The sequence below is a fragment of the Tarenaya hassleriana genome, unplaced genomic scaffold, assembly GCF_000463585.1.
Source record: "Tarenaya hassleriana unplaced genomic scaffold, ASM46358v1 Cleome7, whole genome shotgun sequence".
Taxonomy (NCBI): Eukaryota; Viridiplantae; Streptophyta; class Magnoliopsida; order Brassicales; family Cleomaceae; genus Tarenaya; species Tarenaya hassleriana.
This window is the reverse complement of record NW_010969548.1, coordinates 3,943,753-3,953,600: the sequence shown is the minus strand read 5'-3', so window position 1 is coordinate 3,953,600 and position 9,848 is coordinate 3,943,753. Positions and strand designations below refer to the sequence as shown.

Genomic DNA, 9,848 nt, shown 5'->3' with positions numbered 1-9,848 from the left:
TGCTGAATATCACCACCGGCTTCTCCACCAACATTTCCGATATTATCTTCTCCATCATCTTCTCCTCTTGTATGTATATGTATGTGTGAATCACGTGGCTTAATTTGGCTTTGGGTTCTGAGTGTATAATAAGGTGGTTGACATATGGTATTTATAGACGACGAGACGGAAATGGGAAGGTTGCAGAACTTTGAAGAAGAGCTGTGTTGTATTCCGATAAAAAGATTCTTTCTCGTTTTCGATTCGATTAAATTTTAACCAAATCATTGAAGGCCACGAAATGCATCGTCGCTTGAGCCGTACGAGATGAAGAACGCCAGGGAAGATATGCTCTTTTGTACGTTCAGATTATTCTGCAGATGAGAGAAAAATGCCTCCAGATATTCTCCAAGCAACCCAAAAGAAAAAAGACGAGACACGATCTCGAGCGGTTTCGTTAATCAACATTGTCTGGAATATTATTTAATGTCTCGTTAATACGATTCTATGCATTCATGAACTCTGCCCACAAAAAGGCTTTGGTGCATATATAGAGCATCGATTAACATGATCATATATCTATTTACATGCATATATATGATCATCGATCGATGAATTCATATGGAGAAACGGGCTTGGTTCATAAGATGTTCCTACAAGATCCGGAAAAGGGGAAGAAAGATCTCTATAGCTAATGAAAGAGATCGTTTAATTTGCTCTAAGAACATATTCCTCGTGAAGAAGACAGACCCAACTTGCATTTTCAAATATTTCTCATTTTCTTTATCTTTCATACATGTATATATGATGCAAAATATAATATGCGTATATATATATGCGAAGATAAAAGCTAATAATAAGCGTATGATATTCCAAAGAACAATGACGGGCCACGTATCTCTTGCACATCAAGGGAACACGTACGTCGTTGATGATCATATACACATGCAGACATATACACTTGCATGAAAAAAAAAAGTAACTTTTATTCCTTCGTGCGTATACATATACATATATATATATATATATATGTATATACGTATATATGTATTTGTGTTGAACAGCAAAAGTGGCTCCAACCAAACACGAAGGGTCGTTTTATGAAATCGAGGGTCGCTCTACATGACGATGTTGTCTGTCGATAATTTCGTAAACACACATGCATTTACGCAAAGTCGTTATAGCGTATGCAACCATGGAATAATATATGCATGTAACAATTCACACGTGCTCGGTGCTCTTCTTCTTCTTCTTCTTCATCGATCTGCAATATTCTCCCCATGTGTTTTCATGTGATCTTTTGCTGTTTGCTGTCTGTTTCTTCTGGAAAATGAAAGCACGAGAATAATTCGAATTTAATCATATATAGGTTGATATTGAAATATTGTTGGTTCGACGTGTGAAGTATTAGAGTGCCATTGGATTGTATTATAGAGGCCGGTTATAACCGGTCTGGTTCGGTTTAGAGTATGTTAAGTTGTGTAAAATATATCCATATTGTTTACTAGGGTGGACATTTGGGGTTTCGGTTTGGTTATATTCGGATTCGGTTATTTCGGTTATAGAAAAACTATAACCATTCGGTTCGGTTATTTTTCGGTTCGGTTTCGGTAAAAAAAAACTCATTTTTTCAAAGAAATCGTCGGTTTTTTCGGTTATTTTTTTATTCGGTTCGGTTCGGTTCGGTTTTGATTTTTCGGATTTAAACAAATCATAACAGTTCGGTTTTGATGTCGGGTTCAGTTCGGGTACAGTTATATCTTATTCGGTTCGGATCGGATCGGTTATTCGGTTAATAACCGAAATGACCACCCCTATTGTTTACGATACCATTACCATCTGCATATTTCAATCCGACCAAATTACGCGACAAAACATACTATTTGTTTGGTTGAGGCTTTCATTTTTTTAAGTAAATATTAAAATTTTTTTGTTATTATTTGTACCATAAAAGAAGTTATAGATATATTCAAGACAAAAAAAAGTTCAATGTTATAGAATCCTGAATATATATATTTAGAATTAATTATTAGGTGTGGATTCTTTTATTGATATATACAAAAATAAAATTATATTTAATCATATTTAAATCAAATTAAATTTTAAAATTGATTATAGATAATATTTTTTAAATCAGATAAAGAGAAAATATTAAAAATATAGAATATGTCCAACATAATTTTTAAATAAATAATTTTAATGAAAATAAACCAAATTTAATCTAATATAAAAACACAATTAAAGGAAAATGATAATAAAATCAATAATAACTATGATAATTAAAGATCTAAGTAACATCGAAAACAGAAATCCGCGTCAAAGTGCAAAAATTTGGGCTTCGAGAGGTTCGGCCGTTGGTTCTATCGCATGTTCTCATACTCCGACAAATTTCTTCTCTTGTGAGCGGACAAAATCTCCATAATTACCGCTGAGTTTTGCCTGCTTGTATTCATCAATGGAGGTTTCGTCTTTCTCAACGCCGAGATTTCGCTATCCAAGCTCCTCTGTTCCAGGTTTCTCTGCTCTCTCTGCATTACTGACTAATCGTTTCAGAAATTTCGATTCGGACCTTTTACGATCGCGATTCTTCGTTCAGCTATTGATCTGGGTTTGTCTCAATTCTTAGAGAAAGACTTGATTTGGATGAATGTTGGCCGATTAATGTGCAGAATTGCGTCCTGTCACGAGGGTTAAAGTTCAATTTTTGGGCCAATCTCTTGTCGCTTTTTCATCGATCATTCGACGAAGAACAGTAACCTCTCGTGATTTGGTGGATTCTCTAGTCTGGGTTTATTACGTTGATATAAAGATATCATCTTCAACTTAGATTTTTGGGTTTTGCATAAATTTCTGTAACAATCTGAAACGATCTAGTTCTTGTTTTCACAAGCAGGTATTATCCTGTAGTCAGAAGAGAGATGTTGATGTTGTGGATGGGAGGTATAATTGAACTTTCTTTTTGTCGAATCCATAGATCAGTTTGTGTAATTCACAGCTCCAAAGATTGTGGACAGTCATCAATGTTTGTATGTTGGAGTGGTTTTCATTGTAGACGCATCCTGGAAAATGAGTTTATGTCTACGAAGATGATGAACTATGTAACAAATTGCATGGTTTTCGTTGTAGATCTATCCCGGGAAATGATAAATGTCAATGAAGATGATGACGAACTGTGTAATAATATTCCTTCCTGTCATCAAAATTAACTAGAAGATGCATTTTTTCTGTCGTCCTTAAGCTGTTAGCACCTTGAGTTCTGGTTTTACCTCAAGCCCTGGATTGAGTATCTCATCAGTTAATTCTAATTTCTTCGAGTTTTTCATGCATTGCATTTGATCCACTTCTCAATACCCGCTACTTTTTTACCAAGTGTTTGAGTAACGTTTTTACTTTGAAGTTGTATGGATGAGATATACGATAAATTGGTGGAACGTGTTCTCCCTCCATCAGCAGTTATGTTCAGTCCTGATACGAAGTAAGTGCTGTTTCCGAAACTTTTACTCTTAATTTGTCCTCTTTTCTTGAGCCCTTTTGTTCAGCTTGATATGTAAGTTCAATTTTCACAAGGCAAATGCTAGGTTCTGTTACCGATTATTTTCATGTTATATTGTGTGTTAGGCTCCACTACTTATAGAGTTTAGATTTTTAGTTCAGAAACAAGAAAATCTTCATTAGATAAGGAATCTCCAGATCAGTTAGAATGACCTCAGATAGTTTTACCGGCTCCCTTTCTTTCACAAACGTAAAATATCCGTTTGGAGAAATCCATATAGGGAATACATTCTTCTGTATGTGTTCGTTCTTGTTTCTAGCAAGAACTTGTAATATATTAAGCACCACCCTGGTCTGAACTGCCACAAGGACGGATGTATTCATTAGAATTGAAATCATGCAGGCGGCTTGTTGGGTTGGCTGGTCCTCCAGGAGCCGGGAAGAGCACACTAGCTAATGAAGTGGTGAGCCGTGTAAATAAGTTATGGCCCCAGAAAGCTTGTTCATTTGATTCCGAGGTTACGCCACCGGATGTTGCTATCGTACTTCCCATGGACGGGTTCCATTTGTATCGTTCACAGCTTGATGCAATGGAGGTTGAGCTTCTAAAATTTGATTTCAAGTACTTGGTTTATGGTTGAAGACACATCTCCCTCTCTCTCTTCCTTTCTCTATGATTTTCTAAATAGGATTTTTGTTTGGGTTCTAGGATCCAAAGGAAGCCCATTCAAGAAGAGGAGGTGAGATCTCTTGGATATATGATAATTCGGAGAGATTGCAAAGGTTATAACTTGTAATGATTCACACTTCCATGGCCATCCATTCATCAGCTCCTTGGACATTTGATCCCGCACAATTGCTCAACCGTTTGAAGAAGCTGAGAAACGAGGTATGAGGAGATCCCGAGCCTATAAAAAGTTCTTGATTAACCTTTAAATAATCAAACAGCAGATAGAATATGAGACTCGAACGCGATTTTGATTAGCTTCCATCAAGGTTTGCAGGGCTCAGTTTACGTGCCATCGTTTGATCATGGAGTTGGAGATCCAGTTGAAGATGACATCTTTATCAGCCTTCAGTAAGTGAATCAACGGCTTTTGCATGCCGTTTTTCCTGAAACGATCGGATTAAATCAGATGCCTGAAGATAGTTGTTCCACATTTTCAGGCATAAAGTGGTAATCGTAGAAGGAAATTACGTGCTTTTGGAAGACGGGATTTGGATGGACATCTCAGAGATGTTTGATGAGAAGTGGTAACAATCGAATCAAAGATCAAACACCCTTTTGTTTGGTTTCATCCTTTCTAATAAAACATTCCACTTTGATCCAAGGTTCATCGATGTCGATCTTGACACAGCAATGCAACGTGTGGAAAGAAGACACATCTCAACCGGTATGTCTGATGCAAGCTCTGTCTGATTTTTTTTTGTACTGACAGCATGTTTCACTATATTTTCTCATCTGAAAACGACAGGGAAACCGCCGGATGTGGCTAAATGGCGGGTAAGTTGATGTTCCAAAAGATATTATCGATTCATCATCGTTACAAAACTCGGGTTTTTTCCCCCCGCTTGTGATTTTTGGAACTTGCAGATAGAATACAATGACAGACCCAATGCAGAGCTTATAATGAAGTCGAAGACAAATGCTGATGTGATGATCAGATCGATCGAGTTCTGAAGACATAAAGCGTTGTTCTCTTGGACAAAGTTGTTCAAGAGTGAAGACTTTTGTTTTTCAGAAGGGATTGCCTCTCTTTGGTACAGTGTCTTAGGCTAAATGGCGGGTAAGTTGATGTTCCAAAAGATATTATCGATTCATCATCGTTACAAAACTCGGGTTTTTTCCCCCCGCTTGTGATTTTTGGAACTTGCAGATAGAATACAATGACAGACCCAATGCAGAGCTTATAATGAAGTCGAAGACAAATGCTGATGTGATGATCAGATCGATCGAGTTCTGAAGACATAAAGCGTTGTTCTCTTGGACAAAGTTGTTCAAGAGTGAAGACTTTTGTTTTTCAGAAGGGATTGCCTCTCTTTGGTACAGTGTCTTAGGTTTATCAATAGGGGCCCACTATCTCTTTTTTTTTTCTTTTTTTTTTTTTTTGCATTTTCGGACAATTTATCCATGGAACTCGTCAATGGCCCAACAGCGCCTGAACATATGCCCAATTATTATTTACAAAATAATCAGTACACCATAATATATATATATATATATATGATGAGAAAATTTCATTATTAAGGATCTAGCGAAATAACCAAGTTTAGGGCCCAGTAATGAAAATGGGCTGACGTTTAGGCCATATAATGAGTATGGGCTCACTTCAGTAGGCCCAACAATGAGGCGGGCTTATGTTAGCAGGTCCAAGAGCTTCCAAGTAATCCTGCGCTGGGCCTACGCTGAGCGCATTCCTTTCCCCTTCTCTCTCTCCCAAATTCTCTGTGCCTCAGATTGATAGAGCTTCGTGACTCTTCTTCTTCTTCTTCTTCTTCTTCTCCTCTCTGTATCCAGAATGCTTGCTCGGCTTGCTGGGAAGCGTCTTCTCGAGATCCGTCATGCTTTCCGTCAATCTTCTTCTCAGGTGCTATCTTTTTTTTTTTTTTTTTCCCTCTTTCCGGAATTTTACTTCTTTTTCCTCGGATTTCCGGCTTCCCAAACAGTCTTCCTGATCTCATCCCTCCTTTCTCGTACAGGCGGCGTCTCGGAGCTTGTCGACGGCCTTAAACTACGTGAGAATTTATATGTTCAGCGATCTTTGTTTTCTTCGTTTGATATTCATTCTATTTTTTTTTATTAAGTTGGAAATGGACTTTTTAAAAAAAAAAAAAATTCCTGTTGTTCTGGTTTCTTTAGCACATTGATTCTCCGGACAATAAACCCGACCTTCCATGGGAATTTTCTGAGGCAAACAAATCAAAGGTCAGTGAATATCTCTGCTCGTTATGATGATCACGAACACTTGCGGTTTTTGGTGGAACGATTGTGTTACTTGCGAAAAGATTTCAACTGGGCTAAACCAGATTGGAACTTGATTTGGGATGTGGATTGCCATTGTTTTTAATCGGAAGTGGAATTTCCCATTCCAAATATCTTGGACTGATGGAGGGTTCTAATGTTGGTTAGGTTAAAGAGATACTCTCTCACTATCCATCCAATTACAAGCAATCCGCAGTTATCCCTCTTCTAGATCTTGCACAACAGCAGCATGGTGGCTGGCTCCCTGTCTCAGCTATGAATGCGGTATGTCATAAGAAGCTCTGTGGATTTATGTTTTTTCTCACCCTGTTCTTTTACTGGCCGGAAGGCAACGTAAGCTCAGTTGGCTTGTTTGTAGAATAAGTGTTAGTTAGTTACCTTTTTCTAAGCTTGAAGCTTTCAATGATCTTCTCTTATGGTTTTGTTCTTTTCAGTTTGACATTTTATGTGACTTGTTTTTCTGTTATAGAACATGTTGTCAGAACTTTATTACTTGCCTGTTCCTCTAGAAAAATCATTTTGGTATAGGCATTGTTGGAAGTATGTAAAGTGTGCATCGATAGTCTGCACCGTGCACCAAATTTTGCAGGTTGCTAAAATCATAGAAGTTGCTCCTATCCGTGTTTACGAGGTTGCGACATTTTACTCTATGTTCAACAGGACAAAGGTGAGCGGTGTGGCCTTGCATCTACCGAATTCTCGCGTTTGCTGTTCATACTACATATCTCACAAGTTCATTTCATTCGTTTCATAGGTGGGAAAGTACCACCTACTAGTTTGTGGCACAACACCTTGCATGATCCGTGGTTCACGAGACATTGAAGCTGCACTGCTGAAGCATTTGGGAGTGAAACGCAATGGTAGAGTTTATAGCAAACATCGAAGACATTGGCCTTCTGTAAAAAATGAAAGTCCTATCCAATATTCAGACATGACAAGTTCTGCGTTTGGTTTGCAGAGGTTACGAAGGATGGCTTGTTCTCCGTAGGGGAGATGGAATGCATGGTATGGCTTTGTGGTCATGCCTCCGTTCCGTTTAGAACTTTTTCTGCTACTGTCTCCAAATAAGGTGGGAAAGATAGAATCTCAGACATCATTTTTGGTTGCAGGGATGCTGCGTGAATGCACCAATGATCACAGTAGCAGACTACTCTAACGGATCAGAAGGATATACATATAATTATTATGTGCGTCGATCTCTCAGCTTAATATATATTTTTGTTCTTTCGGTGTTTAGTAATACGCAAAGAGTGAAATGTATTTTCCTGGCTTATGATAATTGGCAGGAAGATGTTACACCTGAGAAAGTTGTGGAGATAGTTGAGAAGTTGAGAAGAGGAGAGAAGCCGCCGGTAAGACAGGAACTCTTTCTAATTGGCTTCTGGTCTTATATCGAATTTGTCTGTCTGATATTTTTGGTAATTCTTTCTTAAGGCGGGAACTCAAAACCCGAAGCGTATAAGGAGCGCACCAGAAGGAGGAAACACGACTCTTCTTGGTGAGCCTAAGCCTCCTCCGTGCAGGGATATTGATGCTTGCTGACATCTCTCAACCCCCAACCGAATGTTGGTTCAATAATCCCAAGGCTTTGTGATTGTGACCGAGTCGATACCCTACCTTAACTCGGGTGAGTTTTGAATCGCATTAAACTCGCGGGCCCTCTTTGTTTTAAAACTCCTAAACCAGATTTCTAAGAAAATGGACAGACCCCCCAGGGAATTTCAGAGCCTTTTGTCTGTGGTTTAGAGCTTATGTCACCTGCAAAAATTGGTGTGCTACATGCATTAATAAACTGTTTTCTCTACTATGGCATTTATTATTACTATTATTATTATTATTATTATTAGTACTTGTTATTCGACTTTAAATTACAACCAAAGTGCTCAATGGAATGTTGTAACGGCTGACTACAAGCTGATAGGATCGTGAATCAGACACGACAGAGAGTTGTCGGAAGCAGAGAAAATATACAAGCTGATAGGATCGTGAAGACGTGTACTACTTGTAGACATGCATGCATACTTCATGATTCGGAACACTAACAGTAATTAACTCATCATTCATTACCAAAATGTAGTAATAATGATAATAATCATAGTAATAATAAGCGGTGACAAATTTAACATTAGGATTTTGTACATTATTAATACCCATGCTTTGGAATAAAGGTCCCATTTTTCACATACTATATATCATATAAACGCAGACCATAAAAAAAACCCTTTTAAGCCCCCCCTCTCCCCCACCGCCCACTGTCACTTGCTATCTTATATATATATAAAAGTACAGTGAGTTATAAGAGGGTGACACGTGTTCCCTTATTAAAAATATAAAAAGATAAATTCATACATTAAATATTATTTATCTATATTCATCGTAACTTCCACTAAATCAAATAAGCAATCATTTCACAACTAAAAAAAAAGGGATAAAGTTACGGAGATTAATGAACGGATTTAAATGTTCTTCAATATACATTGATCACAAAGTCCGAGGAGTCAGAGAGAATATGAACTAAATATAAAAGTACAGTGAGTTATAAGAGGGTGACACGTGTTCCCTTATTAAAAATATAAAAAGATAAATTCATACATTAAATATTATTTATCTATATTCATCGTAACTTCCACTAAATCAAATAAGCAATCATTTCACAACTAAAAAAAAAGGGATAAAGTTACGGAGATTAATGAACGGATTTAAATGTTCTTCAATATACATTGATCACAAAGTCCGAGGAGTCAGAGAGAATATGAACTAAACGTCTCTGACATTATACAAATAGCATGTGTGTAGATTTAATTTTCTATATGTTTTTGTTTCTCTTTAAAAGGTTTAAAGGTCATGACTAGCACATGGACGGGGAAGGTAAACTTTTCTGCTTGTAGAGTTTTTAGAAACTCAATTTTTCTCTCCCCTTGCAACACACCAGGTCAGTAACGTAAAGCACAGATTATCTATGCTTTAATTATTTTTTCTTTCTCTGTATCATGATTTTTATTCTCATTTCATCTTTTTGTTTGTGATTCTTCATTATAATGCATAGCTATATGAATGTTTTGAATATCTTGATCTAATTGTTTTACAAGTACTTTTTTGTTTTATCGGATAATTTTTCTAATCAAAGTGTTCGATCCAATTTGTAAATATTGAATTTTTTTATATTGTTTTATATTTTTTTTTAAAATACCCGTATATAGAATGCAATTGAAGATCTCGATTGAATACATTTCTGATTATCTATTATTCTGGATCTTTATCAAATTTGATATTTCATTACGTACAAACTAATACTTGAATATACCGAATTTACACATTGATTATGTTACTTAACGCAATTATTATTCATTCGAGCACAATTATTAATCGGTAAAAATCAAAATCCAATGTTATC

The 9,848-nt window shown here is 36.8% G+C and overlaps 3 protein-coding genes across 7 annotated transcripts in view; 2 read left to right on the top strand and 1 right to left on the bottom strand.

Moving 5' to 3' along the window:
• The window catches only part of LOC104801258 (monothiol glutaredoxin-S1), an 879-nt gene extending 587 nt beyond the window's left edge, over nt 1-292 (bottom strand). Inside the window, exon 1 of the mRNA XM_010524467.1 lies at nt 7-292. Coding sequence (XP_010522769.1) covers nt 7-58 — 52 coding nt within the window. The 5' untranslated portion in view covers nt 59-292. The remainder of the gene's footprint in view (nt 1-6) is intronic.
• Nucleotides 293-2,289: 1,997 nt separating this feature from the next.
• LOC104801257 (putative uridine kinase C227.14) lies at nt 2,290-5,678 on the top strand. Of its 5 annotated transcripts, none has more exons than XM_010524466.1 (12): nt 2,290-2,492; nt 2,649-2,749; nt 2,870-2,919; nt 3,377-3,454; nt 3,875-4,067; nt 4,181-4,211; nt 4,302-4,360; nt 4,476-4,549; nt 4,639-4,725; nt 4,804-4,865; nt 4,947-4,963; nt 5,247-5,678. In XM_010524466.1, exons 1-12 carry the CDS (start codon nt 2,435-2,437, stop codon nt 5,265-5,267), a joined length of 831 nt encoding a protein of 276 aa, XP_010522768.1. In that variant the 5' UTR covers nt 2,290-2,434; the 3' UTR covers nt 5,268-5,678. The 5 variants fall into 5 exon arrangements, with proteins under 5 accessions (XP_010522768.1, XP_010522766.1, XP_010522765.1 ...); XM_010524464.1 differs by lacking the exon at nt 5,247-5,678 and adding an exon at nt 5,066-5,245 and having other exon boundaries at nt 2,649-2,731; nt 2,873-2,919; nt 4,947-4,975; XM_010524463.1 differs by lacking the exon at nt 5,247-5,678 and adding an exon at nt 5,066-5,245 and having other exon boundaries at nt 2,649-2,731; nt 4,947-4,975.
• A 213-nt stretch (nt 5,679-5,891) lies between these two features.
• Nucleotides 5,892-8,261, top strand: LOC104801256 (NADH dehydrogenase [ubiquinone] flavoprotein 2, mitochondrial-like). Its single transcript, XM_010524460.2, has 10 exons — nt 5,892-6,059; nt 6,172-6,207; nt 6,332-6,397; nt 6,602-6,718; nt 7,044-7,121; nt 7,209-7,314; nt 7,413-7,459; nt 7,564-7,641; nt 7,741-7,806; nt 7,889-8,261. The coding sequence occupies exons 1-10, from the start codon at nt 5,991-5,993 to the stop codon at nt 7,994-7,996; spliced, it is 771 nt and encodes a 256-aa protein (XP_010522762.1). The 5' UTR covers nt 5,892-5,990; the 3' UTR covers nt 7,997-8,261.
• Nucleotides 8,262-9,848: the final 1,587 nt, after the last annotated feature.